Here is a 19,885-nt window from a genome sequence, read left to right as displayed (position 1 = left end):
GAGAACACTGCATGGTAAACTTGGTTAGTTGATGCATTTATTATGTATTTATCAGAACATTAGCGTGACATACAGAAGAATGTTGAATTTAGCTGCCAGCAGAACTTATAGAGGATAATGACAGGCTGCAGTAGTTTGGATATACCTATTGACGCATAGAATGAATTGGACATAAATAAATAAGAAAATAAAATCCTTGAATCGCCACAAAATATACTGAACACATTACCAGAAGCGTAGTCAAAGATAAGCTCTCAAATCTGCAGAGTGAAGTCAGAGAACACTGAGGAAAAGATTGTTATTCCAACAGGCAAAGAGGTGCACTTATATTAGGTTTATAGTGACAGTTGTGTGGGGCTATGAGGTCATTCCATATCAAATCACCCAATAAAAAATAAATTTTACACCCACCTCCTTAGATTTTCATGAAATTTGGCTCAAATGGTTCTAATACCATCCTGACAACACCTGCAATTTTTTTTGCTGTATCTCTTATAGTTTTTTTTTTATAAATTTTTAAAGTTTTTATGTTTTGCGTTTTCCGAACCTTCGGAAATGATAAATTTAATTTGTATTCAAAATTTTAAAATTGCTTATCTTAAAAACTCTTTTAGATAACATCATGAATTTTTGCAGCACGTTTATTTATTATACATATTTGAAGATAAAAATGATACTGTTGAAATATATTAACATTTTCTATGAAAAAAATATATGTATTTTTTTAACGGATGTTTTGTTTTACAACAATTGCAATATCTAGAGTCTCAGACCTGATAGAATGCTCAAATTTGTTTTAATTTACTCTTAAACATATAGGCTACTTGATACAACAAAAATAATGATGGCTTTTTAACATGTTTATTAATTATAGTAGATTGCAAAGATGTACAAAGATAGTGTACTTACGACACTTATGTATAACCCAATTGATTGCTTGAAACATTGAATTTTTTGAGTAATTTTTTCTTTTTCTTTTTAATAAACATTAATGCTGATTCAAACTGTTTTTCCACTTCATCCAAGAGCTTTCAGTTCTTTTGATACAGTCTTTTTTAAAGTAATACATTCTTCCAGTGCCGCTTGATTGAGGTGCGTCTACTACACAGACTATGTGTGCCAAAGGCACTATGCAAGAATCTTCTCTTTCAGGTCAATAAAATGATGCAGCTGGTTCTGAAGGATGTAGAAATAGAATTTCTGCATCTTCTTCATCATTGAATATTGTTTTTACCAGTCCAAAGTACCAGTTACCATCATAATTTGCAGCCACATAGCTATTTATGGATGTTTCAACACGAACCCAATCAGAAGAGGAATGGAAAGAAAAGACTGAGGAGGGTTTTACACTATCTGTAGTCCTTCTAATTTCAAGGTTGTTTGTTGGAAGTGGTTTGAAGTTATGAAAACTTCTTGTTCCAGGAATGGTTCGGGTTGCTGAAAAACATTTTTCTAGTTTTAACCGTAGCAAATCAGCTTCTTTTTTGTCAATAAAGTGAAAGTAAATGTTTTCAATATTTTTTTTCACAAAACTTGTACACATCGATTGCTGTCATTATTTGTTCTTCGTCTGAAAGCTGTAGACTGGCTTTCCTTAAAATTCTTTTAATAGTTCCTCCTAGGCCATCACAAATTGACTTCCCATGACTTGTTGCAAAAAAAGAGTGTTGGGCCTTCAAATTAAAGTCTCTCAAGTGTTCAGTCAAATTTTTAAAACTGTTTCTATTTTTGTACTGCCCAACACGACCATCTGTAAAGTAGTGAACTGAGTCAATGTCAGTATGATGTAATGACAGCCACTTTGTAATTTCTTTTGGTGCAAAGTTAACAAAACCAGTGTCATGTTCTTGGTCATCACAAATAAAACAGTGGTTGGAAACAAAAACATTGTTTTCCTCATTTCTTAGAAAAACTCCAACTGGGTGTAGAGTACAACCACCTCTATTCCAGTGGTAACTTTGGATCTCATTTTGTATAACAAATGAATAATTTTCACTGAAATCCATCACAATAATTGCTGTTTTGGGTGGTGGGTGTTCTTTCAATCTTTTAAAGGCTGCTGATTGGTATTTTGCTATAAACGAGTGCGTGGTGAGCTTTTCCAATGACCTAACCAATAAAGAAATGTAGTCTTCAACACTGATAGACTGTTTGATCATTTCTGCCCTGTCTGTGTCAACCCACTGACTGATTACAATTTCTTCATCTAAATCATAATCTTCACTTAGTTTTTCAGTTAAGTACTCAGTTAGTGCAGTATTTGAAGGGCAGCTATCGCAATGATGTAGCATGCAGTTTTGGTTTTCCGTGTTGCGCACAAGCATCTTAATTAGGTCTTTATAAGGTTCTTCAATTTTCACAGCATCCAGTAATAGTTTAACATTTTGGTGGATACTGCATACACATACAGTGCGTGTGCCTGCAGCACCAGCAAGGATACACCATTTAGGTCTCAAGAAACAAAATTTTAAAAATCCTACTTCTACCTCGGGATTCTCCCATTTGAAAGAATAATAGAGTTCTCTCAAGTTACACAAAATGAGTCTTTTTTGCAGGTACACATTTTTTTGAACACTTATTTTGTCTTTTATTCCAGGTAGCACTCTGGAACTTTCATCCTTTTCATAAAAATCTGTTACAACTCTTACTGTATTTTCAGAAAGAGTTTTATCTTTTTTGGACCAGGAGTTTCCAAAATACCCTTTTCAGATTTTAGCTTTCTAGCTTGTCGCACCATGTACTCACTCACATTAAATTCTTTCATCACTTTATTTCGACTCCAAGAATCTGGAGCCAAGGTCAGAATCTGGATTTTTTAGACCTCCCAACAGATGAAATCTTCTCTTTCATAAGAGAAATCATTACATCAAAATCCTTTGCTTTCTGAACCACACTTGTATCTTCTTCGTCGTCATCAGAACTTGGTGCATCATATTTTAATGCTTTTGAAACTGCCTTTTTTGCAGTCTTTTCAATACTGCTAACCTTCCTTTTAAAATACACTCCTGGAAATTGAAATAAGAAGGGGAAACTTTATTGACACATTCCTGGGGTCAGATACATCACATGATCACACTGACAGAACCACAGGCACATAGACACAGGCAACAGAGCATGCACAATGTCGGCACTAGTGCAGTGTATATCCACCTTTCGCAGCAATGCAGGCTGCTATTCTCCCATGGAGACGATTGTAGAGATGCTGGATGTAGTCCTGTGGAACGGCTTGCCATGCCATTTCCACCTGGCGCCTCAGTTGGACCAGCATTCGTGCTGGACGTGCAGACCATGTGAGACGACACTTCATCCAGTCCCAAACATGCTCAATGGGGGACAAATCCGGAGATCTTGCTGGCCAGGGTAGTTGACTTACACCTTCTAGAGCACGTTGGGTGGCACGGGATACATGCGGACGTGCATTGTCCTGTTGGAACAGCAAGTTCCCTTGCCGGTCTAGGAATGGTAGAACGATGGGTTCGATGACGGTTTGGATGTACCGTGCACTATTCAGTGTCCCCTCGACGATCACGAGAGGTGTACGGCCAGTGTAGGAGATCGCTCCCCACACCATGATGCCGGGTGTTGGCCCTGTGTGCCTCGGTCGTATGCAGTCCTGATTGTGGCGCTCACCTGCACAGCGCCAAATACGCATACGACCATCATTGGCACCAAGGCAGAAGCGACTCTCATCGCTGAAGACGACATGTCTCCATTCATCCCTCCATTCACGCCTGTCGCGACACCACTGGAGGCGGGCTGCACGATGTTGGGGCGTGAGCGGAAGACGGCCTAACGGTGTGTGAGACCGTAGCCCAGCTTCATGGAGACAGTTGCGAATGGTCCTCGCCGATACCCCAGGAGCAACAGTGTCCCTTATTTGCTGGGAAGTGGCGGTGCGGTCCCCTATGGCACTGCGTAGGATCCTATGGTCTTGGCGTGCATCCGTGCGTCGCTGCGGTCCGGTCCCAGGTTGATGGGCACGTGCACCTACCGCCGACCACTGGCGACAACATCGATGTACTGTGGAGACCTCACGCCCCACATGTTGAGCAATTTGGTGGTACGTCCACCCGGCCTCCCGCATGCCCACTATACGCCCTCGCTCAAAGTCCGTCAACTGCACATACGGTTCACGTCCACAGTGTCGCGGCATGCTACCAGTGTTAAAGACTGCGATGGGGGTCCGTATGCCACGGCAAACTGGCTGACACTGACAGCGGCGGTGCACAAATGCTGCGCAGCTAGCGCCATTCGACGGCCAACACCGCGGTTCCTGGTGTGTCTGCTGTGCCGTGCGTGTGATCATTGCTTGTACAGCCCTCTCTCAGTGTCCGGAGCAAGTATGGTGGGTCTGACACACCGGTGTCAATGTGTTCTTTTTTCCATTTCCAGGAGTGTAAGACCCTTTACTTTGTTCTGACAAGCCATGAAGCTTTATTGGTGTTAAACCTAAATTATCAAGAGCAATGTTTGTTTGTACGAGGGATTCATTTCTGGATTCCAATGATTCTAATTCAACCATGACTTCATCATCTGTTTCACTTTATTGACTTCAACTCTTAATTTTTCCTCACAAAAGTTACGGCATGTTGAGCAAAGATAATATTTTTTGTCAGTAATTGTTTAGAAAGAGCCAAGCCTACACTTCTCAAAAAAATTTTGAAGGGCTTTTTGTGTTTTTTTTAGTAGATCTACACATGTTTGATACTTTTCAAAAACATTTAAAAAGTAGTAGCTGTGGTGTGAACATATATTCTTAAATTCACACAGATTAATTCCAGATTGTGAGTGGATCAAATCTTTTTCTTCCTCACGCAATTCATATACAGGTTGTAACTTTTTTGAAGGTGTGTAGGTTGTTTGGAAACAGTCAGATTTTTTTAATAACCCTACTCTACAGGTTTGAATATCTGACATACTGATTTCACTTTTGACTAATTAATGGAAAATCTCATATAAAGATGTGAAACAATTACTAACAAAGAGATAGAGGGGCTGGCCAGTACTTACCTCAGCTCAGTACAGCAGATAGAAACACAAAAAACAACCGAAAATTTAATTTCCTAGCTTTCGGAATAAATGTTCCTTCATCAGGGAGAAGAGAGGGGAAAGAAAGGGAAGAAGGGAAAGTGGATTTAGTTACTCACAACCCAGCTTATGAAGCAACAGGGAAAGGAAAACAGGGAAGGTAGCAAGGATGGAGGCATGGTTGTCAGAGGGAAGCCAAAGATATTCTACTGCAGGTACTGTGCCAGCTTCAAACCAAAGAGGATGCATACAGAAGTAAAGAGGTGTATAGTATAAAGATGTAGGATGGAAAGATGCATGAATGGCTAAAGAGGAAAGGGAAAGAGGAGAAGACTGAAAAGTAAATGGGAGTGAGGTTGTTTAACGTAGGTTCAGTCCAGGGGGGTGGCGGGATGAAAGGATGTGCTGGAGTGCAAGTTCCCATCTCTGCAGTTCAGAGGGACTGGTGTTGGGTGGGAGAAGCCAAATGGCACATACAGTGTAGCAGGTTCCTAGGTCCCTAGAATTATGCTGGAGGTCATGCTCCGCTACTGGGTATTGGACATCTCCTGGGCGGACAGTTCGTCTGTGTCCGTTCATGCGCTCAGCCAGTTTAGTTGTTGTCGTACCAGTGTAAAAGGCTGTGCAGTGCAGGCATGTCAGCTGATAAATGACATGTGTAGTCTCACACGTGGCCCTGCCTTGAATTGTGTATGTTTTACCATTAGCGGGGCTGGAGTAGGTGGTTGTGGGGGGATGCATGGGGCAGGTTTTGCAGCGGGGTCGGTTACAGGGGTAGGAACCGCTGGGTAGAGAAGGTAGTCTGGGAATATTGCAGGGTTTAACAAGGATGTTACGGAGGTTAGGGGGACGACAAAAGTCAATTCTGGGTGGTGTGGGGAGAATTTTGTCAAGGGATGATCTCATTTCAGGGGTTGACTTGAGAAAGTCATATCCCTGGCGGAGTAATTTATTGATGTATTCGAGGCCAGGATAATATTGGGTGACAAGGGGGATGCTTCTGTGTGGTATGAGGGTAGGAATATTGTTGTTGGACGGGGAGGAATGTATTGCTCGGGAGATCTGTTTGTGGACAAGATCTGCAGGATAGTTGCGGGAGAGGAAATCACTGGTCAGGTTATTGGTGTAATTGTTGAGGGATTCGTCACTGGAGCAGATACGTTTGCCACGAATACCTAGGCTGTAGGGAAGGGAGCATTTGATGTGGAATGGATGGCAGCTATCAAAGTGAAGGTACTGTTGTTTGTTGGTGGGTTTGATATGGACAGAGGTGTGGATGTGAGATTCAACAAGATGAAGGTCAACATCCGGGAAGGTGGCTTGGGTTTTGGAGAAGGACCAGGTGAAATTCAGATTCGAAAAGGAGTTGAGGTTATGGAGAAAATTAAGGAGTGTTTCTTCACCATGAGTCCAGACCACAAAGATGTCATCTATAAACCTGTACCAGGCCAGGGGAAGCAGCTGTTGGGTCTTCAGGAAAGCCTCCGTCATGCGGCCCATGAAGAGATTGGCATAGGACGGAGCCATCCTGGTTCCCATGGCAGTTCCCCTGATTTGTTTGTAGGTCTGGCCTTCAAAAGTGAAGTAATTATGGGTGAGGATGAAGTTGGTAAGTGTGATAAGGAACGAGGTTTTTGGAAGATCTTCGGGTGGGCGTTGGGAGAGGGCAGAGAGACCATGGGTTTGTGGGATGTTTGTGTAAAGGGATGTAGCATCTATGATGACAAGAAAGGTTTCAGGTGGGAGAGGAGTGGGAATGGATTTGAGGCGTTCTAGGAAGTGGTTTGTGTCCTTGATGTAGGATGGGAGTCTGCAGGTGATAGGTTGGAGGTGTTGGTCTACCAGAGCTGAGATACGTTCTGTTGGGGCTTTGAAGCCTGCTACAATAGGACGGCCAGGATGGTTCTCTTTGTGGATTTTGGGTAATAGGTAGAAGGTAGGGGTACGTGGCTCAGGTGGAGTGAGTAAGTCTATGGAAGCCGTTGTGAGGCCTTGTGAGGGACCTTGGATTTTTAGGATTTTCTGCAGCTCAGTCTGGATGGAGGGAATGGGATCCTGGGTAACAGCTTTGTAGGTTGAGGTGTCGGAGAGTTGACGCAGTCCTTCTGCCACATACTCCACACGGTCAAGTACTACAGTTGTGGAGCCTTTATCCGCCAGAAGGATTACAATAGAGCGGTCTGTTTTCAGCTGCTTAATGGCACGGGATTCAGCTGGGGTGATGTTTGGGGTTGTCGGGATGTTCTTCAAGAAGGACTGGGAGGCAACACTGGATGTGAGGAATTCCTGAAATGTCTGCAAGGGATGGTTTTGGGGGAGGGGAGGAGGATCCCTTTGAGAAGGCGGTCGGAACTGTTTTAAACAAGGTTCAACACTGGGTCTAGTGATCCTTTCACAATATCCTCTTCGCCTATCGGGATCATACCTTTTAACAGCATGGAAATGTATTGGACTGTAAATTTAAATTTCTGAGCCCGCAAAATTATATTAATACTGCTTTTGGAGATTCCAGCCTCACTAGAGTATTACCTCACAGGTTTTTCGGAGATAGTGTGTATGCCTGTATCACTGCGTCAATACTTTCCTTGTCTGTAGAATGTCTCTTTCTTCCACAGTCACCGAGCGAGGTGGCGCAGTGGTTCGACACTGGACTCGCATTCGGGAGGAAGATGGTTCAATCCCGCGTCCGGCCATCCTGATTTAGGTTTTCCGTGATTTCCCTAAATCACTCCAGGCAAATGCCGGGATGGTTCCTCTGAAAGGGCACGGTCGACTTCCTTCCCCATCCTTCCCTAATCCGATGAGACTGATGACCACGCTGTCTGGTCTCCTTCCCCAAACAACCAACCAACCATCTTCCACAGTCCTCTTATCCTGTCCCTTTCTTTCGATGTCAAATTTATCTCGGATTCTTTTAACTGTTACCCTTGTTGGTGGTGTTCCAAATTCAACCCTCACTCACATTCTGTGTTTTCCAGTAAAACTTTAGCACCCATTTCCATTGATCCAATGATAATGCCATGTTTGTTTACAATTCTGAAACAAAACATAGTGTTTTTACATTTTTAGCCGCCTTCTGAATTATTACCCACAAAACTGTACTTCTATCTCCTTCAACTAAAAAGATATTCAGTTTTAGATAGTGTATACATTATTTTGGGACACTCGCACCCTTGACAGTCACAAGCAGTCCTCTGGCAGTCTGATTTATCCAAACACACTTCACAGCATGACTCGAACAGCTTCAGTTGCAGTGCACTATGTAATTTTAACCTCTCAGAAAGTTTCACTACACCATACCCTCCACTTCAAAGTGAAGTCAGTGTCCTTACATCTACTAATTGTTTGATGAACTCTCTATGTAATAAAATACAATATTATTTTACTTTATGACTTGCCAATAACAGTTAATATTTTAACTCCATTTTTATTTTTCCCTGTGGTAGTAAATACCTATAGAAAGAAGAAATGGATTAGATAAGGTTAGTTCATGCATGCTGGAATAAGAGGAGATGGAGGAAGGATTGAGGTTCAACAAGTTCATGTGGCACAGGAAGGTACAAAAAATAATATGTGAAGAAACTTAAGACTAAGGGATGAAGGGTGATCAGTTTGAAGATCTAGGAATAATTATATCAGCAGGAAAAGTGTGGAAACTCAAGATGCAGCAACAACAATACGTGCACTCATGTAACTGTGTGTTGTGCATGAACGAAACCATTGATAGAGTGATTCACAAGACAAAGCATGTCTGATTTGGAAGGTGATGGATAAAACACAGGAAAGAAGATAGCGAAAAGGACAGACACTGAGTAAAGTAATGCATTGGAGAATAGTAACAAAAGAAAACAGCATAGGGTTGTGGGATGGAACAAAAGCCATTAGGCAGAATATTGAATTGAAAGTCCGAAATGTAATAGCAACAATAATGTGAAAAGAATAGATTGCTACCCACTATATAGAGGAAATGCATACGGACACAATGAAAATACTGTTATTTGTTTAAGCTTTTGGCCAAAAGATACACATGCATACTCTCTCTCTCTCTCTCTCTCTCTCTCTCTCTATACCACTACCACTACCACTGTCTCTGGACATGTAGTGCTGCTTGTGGAAGGACGCAGGGATATGATGGGGACAGGCTAGGACTGCTAGGTGCAGTCAGGTGGTTGCATGGGGGAGGGGGCGTTAGCAGTAGGGAGGGGGAAAAAGACTAGTGGATCTGTTGGTAGACTAGAAGACCATCTAATACTGGAGTAGGTGAAGAAAAGGGTATAGGTAGGTGGAAGACAGGGTCTAGCAAAGTTTGAGGCTGGAGGTATTACAGGAATGTAGGATGTATTGTAGGGAGGGCTCTCACATGCGCAATTTGGAAAAACTGTTGTTGGTAGGAAGGAGCGAGGTAGTGAACACTGCGAAGCTGTCATTCAAGTGAAGCACATTGTGTTGGGCAGCATGTTTGCAGCATGTTCAGCAACTGGGTGGTCCAGCTGTGTAAGCAATTAGTATATGTTGGCAAGAGTTGAAGGAAATCCTTCACACTGGTAGTTTCAGAAGGGGGTAAAGTGAGAGGTGGGGAAACTCACTTTCTCCTTCCAGCCTCCACCTTGTACACTCTACAGATTAATTTTCTCTTTTCAAATGACTGCTGTTGCCTAGGTTTCAAAAATAACTTTGATCAAAACTACGAATAAATTGTAACTGTTTCAGTGAGAACTTTCTGTCCTTTGTTGAGATCACTTATTTTGCCACTACGGAATTTCTTAGTGTTGTATGTGCGAATTATGATGTTTAAAGTTCATTATAAAACATCTTAATATTTTTGTACATTTTCAGCATCAGTAACTTGCATAATGTCCCTCGTCTCTGCTATTATTCTGGCATACTTGGATAGACGAGCTGAAAGGATCCTAAAGAGAACGATGGTCCAGGATGGAGAAGTGGTGAGAATAACAGATGTCAAAGATTTTCCTGCCATATTCTGGATGATTGCCATTATCTGCATTGCATACTATGTGGCCATATTTCCTTTCATCGCACTTGGAAAGTATGTCCTGCGGTTCCTAGATTTTGTTAAGGTTTTTTTATGTTCCATATTGTTTTATGTTAGTACTGCACTGAGTTTCTTCTTTTATCTTTTTCTACAATTTTGATTTTAAGCCAAGCTTTTTTTAATTTATTTTATTTTGCTGATGAGCTGGTGCCAGCTACATGTGCAGTTAACTTTAGTTTCAAACAGTGCAAGATGCTACAATGAGCGACCTAGTTTTTGGTAGTGTTAGACTGTCTGAAAATAGATATCCATATTTCATAATAAAGGTCCTCTTATTTTGAAGAAACGTTAAACTAGGGAATTGTCTTAGTGCCTAATTGCTTCTGTCATACAATTATATATAATATGACAGTCTTGTTGAACTGACAGTTGGGATATTCTCTTGAGGAACCAACTTCACAGATGATAATTTGCTCTGACATAATATTGAAAAAATTGTTCTGAAATGTGTGCCAGATAAGATCACTTGACTTTATGTACATGTTGTATCTGGGTTTCAGTAACTAAGGATGTCTTGACCAGGTTCATACCGTTGTTATGTTTACAGTATCAAGTGCCTGCTATAATTTTTCTTTCACATTGCTCATTAAATTAATAAGTCTTGTAATAATGTATGCAGAGAGACAGGTCTTCCTTTTCTTTGATAATTGATTCGACAAAGCCCAGTTATATGTTGACTGCGTGGACTTTCATTGAACTTTACGTGTTCAGTGTGTTTTTAGGAACTACTACCTTTTTAAAATATGTTTTATGTACTTCCTAACAACAAATGTATGTGTGAAAGTGCTTCTTATACATGTACAGTGATAACTTTCATTTCTTAAGTAAATAGTTGACAAATTTATGTCAATGTTGTAAAATTAAACTAGCTCTGCATAGTCCATTTCTTGAGCTGTTAAGACAGTATTCCAAATAAATGGGCTGTTAAAATTCTGTAATATTGTAACATCATGGACAATACAGGGTGTTTCCAAATTCTTATTATGGACCTCTGAAGCCTGTTACTCACCTGGCATCTAAATTGTGCAACATTCGATGTGGACAGTATCCATATAGCAAGATTAACAAAGACCAGAAAATGTTGCCTGGTGGAAAAAAATTTGTGCAGTTGCAGATTTTTGTACATTGGTAGGGGGAGTGTCATGAACCACATACTAAACAATATGAGTGGGGGGGGGGGTATTTAAAGGTAATTTAGGTAATTTTTTAGATGTTTCATGATTATCTAGAAATAAATTGTGTTCTGAGGGTGTAATGGGGCAAAGCCGGGAGGGGGGAGGGGGGGGTCGCCGGATATGGTCATGCACTTCCCTCTTACATAGGTCTGCAAAAAGAAGAGAGCAAGCATGTGATTCCCCATTCTCTCTACAGCTCTGGGTTACAAAAAGCAAATATGGGGTATGAAACTTCTGGAAGATTACCGTATTTACTCGAATCTAAACCGCACTTTTTTCCAGTTTTTGTAATCCAAAAAACCGCCTGCGGCTTAGAATCGAGTGCAAAGGAAGAGGTAGTTCTGAAAGATGTTGGTAGGTGCCGCCACAACTAACTTATACCGTTGAATATATGTAGCATTACACAGGCATGCTTTGTGGGCACAAAGATAAATACTGGCGCCAAAACCTCTGCATCGGTAAATAAATAAATAAAAAAAAAAGGGTGGAAGATGAGCTTTTTTTCTCCGCCCTGAGTTTCGACCACTGCATTTTCATACATCATCGAACGAAGTAAATACAAATTTCATATTGTTCATCTTCGAATGTAGCAGAATTTCAATGTACTACGAAAATCCGACTGGCAAGACTGTTTGGGATGTTTGTCAATATGGCCAACTCTATGTTCTGAATTTTTTCCTACATGGTGATAAGAGATGGTTGCTAATAGGAACCTGATGAAATGTGAATCGCATGCAGTATTCTCTTCACCATAAGAATAATATGAATATAAACATTTTGTCATGGATTCTTTCGTGTTTGCTGCTATCTCATTTAAATCCTGTCTGCCTAATAATCTACGAAAGAAGAGTGAGACAACAGTAAACGCGGAAGAATATATGTATCGTGTCATGTTCATATTCGTATTTTTCTTATGCCTAATAGTGATACAGTCAGAAATGAAGCATGGTAACTGACTAGGTTTTTAAATCTAAGATGACTCTAATTTCTATGCAGAATTTGATATACTGAAGAAGCGACCGCAAAGATTTTCAAACGGAGAAAAATTTTCGCCTAACTCTCAATCAGAACATGATCTATCATACGCAGTCTATGATATGGTTCTTGTTGATCATTATCACAGAAAGCAGCAGTGTAAGTAACAACAAATAGCAGTCTCTTGCCATTCTTTCGCTAATGAGACGTTTCCTCTCCCTTTTTTTAAAATTGTAAGCGGCGGTAGTGCGCACAAAAGCAAGCCATCCTTTGAACGGCGACAGGCTGTAAACACGCACTATCAGAATGCGACAAACAATGCATGACACAGTACAGTATTGCATTTTCAGCTTAGAGTGACATAAATACCTATAACAAAGAAAACGGCACTTATCGGATCAAAGCAAAATAAGCAATCGATTTCAACCGGACGAAGCACGTAAAAAAGGAAGGATACCCGTATAAATACAGATGGAGCACCTGACACATAGCAATGGCTACCTGGTAAAGCTTAACTGCTAAGCTTACGACTCGAACCAAATTGCTGTAGCTGTATCGTCATTCATTTGACCTAAATTGTGTCTCATATTACAATGGACCAACTTTGTTTCAATTTGGAAGTGCGGCCTAAAACTTTTCTCTCCCCTTGAATTTCGAGTCTTAAATTTCAGGTGCGGCTTAGATTCAGGAATTTTTTTTTTTCCTTTATTTCGAGTCTCATTTTTCAGGTTCGGCTTAGATTCAAGTGCGGCTTAGATTCGAGTAAATATGGTAAAACTGTGTGCTACACTGAGATTTGAACTTGGGACCTGTGCCTTTCGCAGGCTAGTACTCTACTGACTGAGCTACTCAAGCATAATTCATGACATTCCCTCACAGGTTTACTTCCACCAGTATTTCATCTCCAACCTTCCAAATTGGTCTCAGTCTGGCACACAGTTTCGATGTGCCAGGAAGTTTCATATCAGTACACACTCCACTGCAGATTGAAAATTTCATTGTGGGCACTACAGGGTACTTCCCAAATTTTTACCGGTCCTTCCATAGCTCCTCTTGTGAATCATTAGTGACACAGTGTGCAGAACTTTCCGGGGGGAGTTGTTTATATTCAACAAAGAGTGTTAAAACTACAAATAAGAGTTGCTAATAATGCAAATGCAAGAAACGCATGTGGGCAGCCACTACGTACATCTCTGCACACTGTTCTACACTGCTACAGTGGAAATTGATTTGGAAAAGCCTCAGTTTAGACACCCTGTCGGGCTGTTGTAGTGTTTTTCCAGGAGAGGTGACTTTCTCCACTATGAGCACTGTCCATTCAGTTTACAGACAGACTATACCCTCTCAGCATTTTGTGTTCATTTCTGTTACGGAAGTAGGCAAAATAACTTAACTGATCCTATGTTTATGTAATATAGTTCTTTTCACTTTATTGAGTGAGTGCTGCTTGATACCTTCCTGACATAATAACTGCTTCATGGGTTCACAGGCGTTGTGCTATTATAGTGTTATACAAGCTGCACAGTATTTCAAGGAGACAGCTGCTCATCATCTTCAGGTGCCTGCTGATGTGTTGCTGCAGAATCTCACCAATTTATTATGCTGACTCACTGGAAAAACACAGGTGCCAAGTGGTGGGGCTGTAACATCTTCGTAGATGAATCATAGAGCATGACGACATACAATGCTCCTAGCCAGAGAAAAGGGCCCCAGTCTTTGCATGCGCAACCCCTTGGACTCTGATTCCCCATCTGTGTTGACTCGGATTCATTCGTATGCAACTGATGATGCCTTAGTAGAGCCAGTGCTGGTTCCCATGCCTTGTTGAGTTGAAAGCCAAAGTATCTATTAATCAGGTCGTTACACATATTTCATCTGCTTTTTTAATGATGGATTCCCAATACGTTCTGGGACCCAGCATTAAAGATGCAGTTAAAATACATATAACGACCTGATTAATAGAGACTCTGAATTTTAACTCGGCAAGGTATGGTAACCAGCATTGATGGTACTGAGGCATCATCAACTGCAGACGAACAAATCCAAGTCAATGCAGATGGAGAACTGAAATCGGCACACTTAAACTGGATGTCAACACTGCCTGCACGTGAGCTGAGACATGACTTGCAGCTGCGCCATCCCCGCATCACACATGCGAAGACGGTGGCCTGTTTCTTTGGCAGGGGGCAGTGGATGTCACCTTGCTCCATGATTCATCTGCTATGACGTTACAGCCCCACCCCTTGGTGGCTACGCTATTTTCTAGTGAGTCAGTGTGTATACTGCCAAGCCACTGCAACAACAGGTCAGTACGCACCTGACGATGACAAGCAGGTGTCTGGTTGAAATATTGTGCAGTTTCCACAACATTATCCAGTGTGGTGTCTGTGAACCAGTGAAGCAGTACTATACTTACTTGAAATTGTTCCCCTGACCACTGAACATAGATTTGTGACTACACAATTTTTTCCCCATAATTTTCCTTCGTGGGCTCGACTAATACATTGGTACATTGTATTGTCATAGTCCTTATACAAATTCTCTCATCCACACCTACGGAGTCTGCTGGATTACCAAAACTGGAAAATCTTAAAAGAAACAGGTTATAATTGGAATTGAGCAACAAAGATCAGATAAACAACAACAATGATGGTGCAAAGTTAACATGTGGTTTTATTATACGGATGAGGGAATGTTATTGTTGGTATGGTCTTCAGTCCTGAGACTGGTTTGATGCAGCTCTCCATGCTACTTTATCCTGTGCAAGCTTCTTCATCTCCCAGTACTTACTGCAACATACATCCTTCTGAATCTGCTTAGTGTATTCATCTCTTGGTCTCCCTCTACGATTTTTACCCTCCACACTGCCCTCCAACGCTCACCAGATGGTAGAGTTTTGTCAGGACTGGCTCTCCCAAGGCCGTCAGTAGTTCCAATGGAATATTGTCTACTCCGGGGGCCTTGTTTCGACTCAGGTCTTTCAGTGTTCTGTCAAACTCTTCATGCAGTATTGTATCTCCCATTTCATCTTCATCTACATCCTCTTCCATTTCCACAATATTGTCCTCAAGTACATTGCCTTTATATAGACCCTCTGTATTCTCCCTCTACCTTTCTGCTTTCCCTTCTTTGCTTAGAACTAGGTTTCCATTTGAGCTCTTGATATTCATACAAGTGGTTCTCTTTTCTCCGAAGGTCTCTTTAATTTTCCTGTAGGCAGTATCTATCTTACCCCTAGTGAAATAAGCCTCTACATCGTTACATTTGTCCTCTAGCCATCCCTGCTTAGCCATTTTGCACTTCCTCTCGATCTCATTTTTGATACTTTGTATGCCTTTTTATTAATTTACATATAATTTTCAGTTGAATTGTAAATAATATGTGCACATGTGTACATTTAGAATTAATATTTCTCATTACAGTACAAGTAGAAATCAGTGGACTGTATTATATAAACTGTGAAACAAGGTAAAATGTACTTACTTCATAGAGTGTCTGCCCATCTTCATGGCCTTAATTGCAGTCTGTTTCCTGAATTCCTCTGGAATCCAAGACTTGGGGCAGTCAAAATTTTATATGCTCACTCATATAGTATCTGCTGTTGATAGTTGGTCATCCAAGGCTGCTGTTTGGAACTTTCCTTGTTCATGAACTCTGCCTTGCTTGAGAGCATCTATGTAAGGCTAAAACTCTGCCTTGCTTGAGAGCATCTATGTAAGGCTAAAACTCTGCCTTGCTTGAGAGCATCTATGTAAGGCATTTGGGGCTGTTAGCTTACAGATAGTATATGACTGTATCTTTTTTTACCTCCAATTCGCCATCAGTGAGTGTGAAATCAGCAGTTTCTCAATAAGTAGGACCTTCTAGTGGACTGACGAAAGCATCTTGCACTGTATGCCTATAAGTTGCAATGTTTACTGCTAATATTCATAATTAGATTTTTTTTTCCTTTTTTATGGCAACTCTTCATGTCTTGGTCATTACAGTAGCAACCTTCTGCAACAAATCAAACATGTGTTTGCACTGCAAATTTTGGTGTTGCTTGGGCTTAGGTGACAGGATTTTTAATAAGGAATTCAGCCAGTTGGACCATTGGGAACAGGAGACTTTGATCTGACTGGATGTATAATCCACAATGTGAAGAGAAGAGGATTTGTCAAATTTCCTATCAGATGAATCACATTACTTGTAAGCTTATTCTAACAATCTCAGTGGCACAAGCTAATTGCCCCAAATGAGGCGTCTCCATGAAAGTAACCAAGTCTTGATGCATGATTACTACCAGCTGCTGGTGCTAATCTTATGGTTCTCTCTCCAACTCACCAGCCGAAGTTCACTTTATAATTTGTCAGTTAATTATACTAAATTTCTGCCTTGAATCCTGACTTAAAGAGTTTTGCACAATTTCCCCTTAGATCTCTGCCATAGCAGTGAAATAAGATATCGTCTTGATTGGTTGTCTGTGAAGTAATGACACTCTTTTCACTCTTAGAAGTAGTATTCACTATAGGATATCAATGAGGTAAGGCTGCTTCTCAGGGCTTTTGTTAGCCACCAATGACACGGAGTCCACACCAAGGGGCCCCTCACTTTCTCTCACTTTCTTGCCAAAAGTGCTGCCTTCAGCATTAACAGAATTTGACTATGATTAGTATTCTCTCTAGCCTCCTCCAGCATATAAACACTTGAACATACCTGTTGTCAAGGCACCCACTGTCCAAGCAATGCCATTGGCTCTGTTTGAGACTCTGTCTATACATTTATCACGCAGATGGCTACCCGGAAGACTAGCACCTTGGTGCCATTCCGGCCTGATTAGGAAACTTCTTGTAGCTTCATTTGCCAAGTGTGAACATTTTGTCTCTTCTTCATTTATATTACTTGTCAAAATTACTACTTAAAATTGGTCTTCATGTGTTTAAAACAATAAAGGTAAATTAAAGAAAAATAAAATCAATAATGTTTTGATGAACCATTATTAATTGTTTAATTCATCCAGTAATTATTGGAGGAAGATTGGTATAGATTAACATATATGAGACTTACGAGGCATCCAAAACTAGGTGTATGGCTTTACCATCACTTTCACCACTACTGATATAAAAATTGATATGTGATAGATTTTGCTGTCTGAAATTGCTAATTTTTGCAGAAAGCATCTAGAGGGGTGTGAGTGGTGTTGATAAATTCTGGTTTTGAGGTACTGGTAGCTCTCACACTGCCCATTTCAGTTGTTATAGTTGTGTTTTGTAAATACAAATTCAGTAATGTAAAAAGAACTACAGCAAGTGGTGTTCGTAAATTCAGCAAGAGTTGAGTGGGACTTAATTGTGGAGATGCAGGGGAGAGTTTTAGAATGATGAAATGTTGTTGTTGTTGTTGTTGTTGTGGTCTTCAGTCCTGAGGCTGGTTTGATGCCGCTCTCCATGCTACTCCATCCTGTGCAAGCTTCTTCATCTCCCAGTACCTACTGCAGCCTACATCCTTCTGAATGTGCTTAGTGTATTCATCTCTTGGTCTCCCTCTTCGATTTTTACCCTCCACACTGCCCTCCAATACTAAATTGATGATCCCTCGATATCTCAGAACATGTCCTACCAAACGATCCCTTCTTCTAATCAAGTTGTGCCACAAGCTCCTCTTTTCCCCAATTCTGTTCAATACCTCCTCATTAGTTATGTGATCTACCCATCTAATCTTCAGCATTCTTCTGTAGCACTACATTTTTAAAGCTTCTATTCTCTTCTTGTCTAAACTATTTATTGTCCATGTTTCACTTCTATACATGGCTACACTCCATACAAATACTTTCAGAAATGACTTCCTGACATTTAAATCTACACTCGATGTTAACAAATTTTTCTTCTTCAAAAACGCTTTCATTGCCATTGCCAGTCAACATTTTATATCCTCTCTATTTTGACCATAGTCAGTTATTTTGCTCCCCAAATAGCAAAACTCCTTCACTACTTTGTGTCTCATTTCCTAATCTAATTCCCGCATCATCACCCGACTTATTTTAACTACATTCCATTATCCTCGTTTAGCTTTTGTTGATGTTTATCTTATACCTTCCTTTCAAGACACTGTCCATTCCATTCAACTGCTCTTCCAAGTCCTTTGCTGTCTCTGACAGAATTACAATGTCATAGGCGAACATCAAAGTTTTTATTTCTTCTCCATGTATTTTGATACCTACTCCGAATTTTTCTTTTGTTTCCTTTACTGCTTGCTCAGTATACAGATTGAATCAAATCAGGGATAGGCTACAACCCTATCTCACTCCCTTCCCAACTACTGCTTCCCTTTCATGCCCCTCGACTCTTATAACTGCCATCTGCTTTCTGTGCAAATTGTAAATAGCCTTTCGCTCCCTGTATTTTACCCCTTCCACCTTCAGAATGTGAAAGAGAGTATTCCAATCAACATTGTCAAAAGCTTTCTCCAAGTCTACAAATGCTAGAAACGGAGGTTTGCCTTTCCTTAATCTTTCTTCTAAGATAAGTCGTAGTGTCATTATTGCCGCACATGTTCAAACATTTCTACGGAATCCAAACTGATCTTCCCTGAGGTCGGCTTCCATCAGTTTTTCCATTTGTCTGTAAAGAATTCGTGTTAGTATTTTGCAGCTGTGACTTATTAAACTGATAGGTGCTGACAGATGTGAAAATTACCGAACTATCAGTTTAATAAGCCACAGCTGCAAAATACTAACACGAATTCTTTACAGACGAACGGAAAAACTAGTAGAAGCTGACCTCGGGGAAGATCAGTTTGGATTCCATAGAAATGTTGGAACACGTGAGGCAGTGCTGACCTTACAACTTATCTTAGAAGAAAGATTAAGGGAAAGACAAACCTACGTTTCTAGCATTTGTAGGCTTAGAGAAAGCTTTAGACAATGTTGACTGGAATACTCTCTTCCAAATTCTAAAGGTGGAAGGGGTAAAGTACAGGGAGCGAAAGGCTATTTACAATTTGTACAGAAACCAGATGGCAGTTATAAGAGTCAAGGGACATGAAAGAGAAGCAGTGGTTGGGAAGGCAGTAAGACAGGGTTGCAGCCTCTCCCCGATGTTATTCAATCTGTATATTGAGCAAGCAGTAAAGGAAACAAAAGAAAAATTCGGAGTAGGTATTAAAATCCATGGAGGAGAAATAAAAACTTTGAGGTTCGCTAATGACATTGTAATTCTGTCAGAGACAGCAAGGGACTTGGAAGAGCAGTTGAATGAAATGGACAATGTCTTGAAAGGAGGATATAAGATGAACATCAACAAAAGCAAAACAAGAATAATGGAATGTAGTCGAATTAAGTCGTGTGATGCTGAGGGAATTAGATTAGGAAATGAGACACTTAAAGTAATAAAGGAGTTTTGGTATTTTGGGAGCAAAATAACTGATGATGGTTGAAGTAGAGAGGACATAAAATGTAGACTGGCAATGGCAAGGAAAGCGTTTCTGAAGAAGATAAATTTGTTAACATCGAGTATAGATTTAAGTGTCAGGAAGTCATTTCTGAAAGTATTTGTATGGAGTACAGCCATGTATGGAAGTGAAACATGGACGATAAATAGTTTGGACAAGAAGAGAATAGAAGCTTTCGAAATGTGGTGCTACAGAAGAATGCTGAAGATTACATGGATAGATCACA

At 40.6% G+C, this 19,885-nt stretch overlaps 1 protein-coding gene across 1 annotated transcript in view; it reads left to right on the top strand.

Moving 5' to 3' along the window:
• LOC126322286 (major facilitator superfamily domain-containing protein 1-like) overlaps window positions 1–19,885 on the top strand; it is a 130,289-nt gene that overhangs the window by 50,082 nt on the left and 60,322 nt on the right. The window contains exon 6 of the mRNA XM_049994278.1: window positions 9,865–10,075. Within this exon, the coding sequence (XP_049850235.1) occupies window positions 9,865–10,075 (211 nt within the window). The remainder of the gene's footprint in view (window positions 1–9,864; window positions 10,076–19,885) is intronic.

The sequence above is a fragment of the Schistocerca gregaria genome, chromosome 2, assembly GCF_023897955.1.
Source record: "Schistocerca gregaria isolate iqSchGreg1 chromosome 2, iqSchGreg1.2, whole genome shotgun sequence".
In the NCBI taxonomy this organism is placed as follows: domain Eukaryota; kingdom Metazoa; phylum Arthropoda; class Insecta; order Orthoptera; family Acrididae; genus Schistocerca; species Schistocerca gregaria.
Note: the sequence above shows the minus strand (reverse complement) of the source record. Positions and strands in the feature narration are given on the sequence as shown.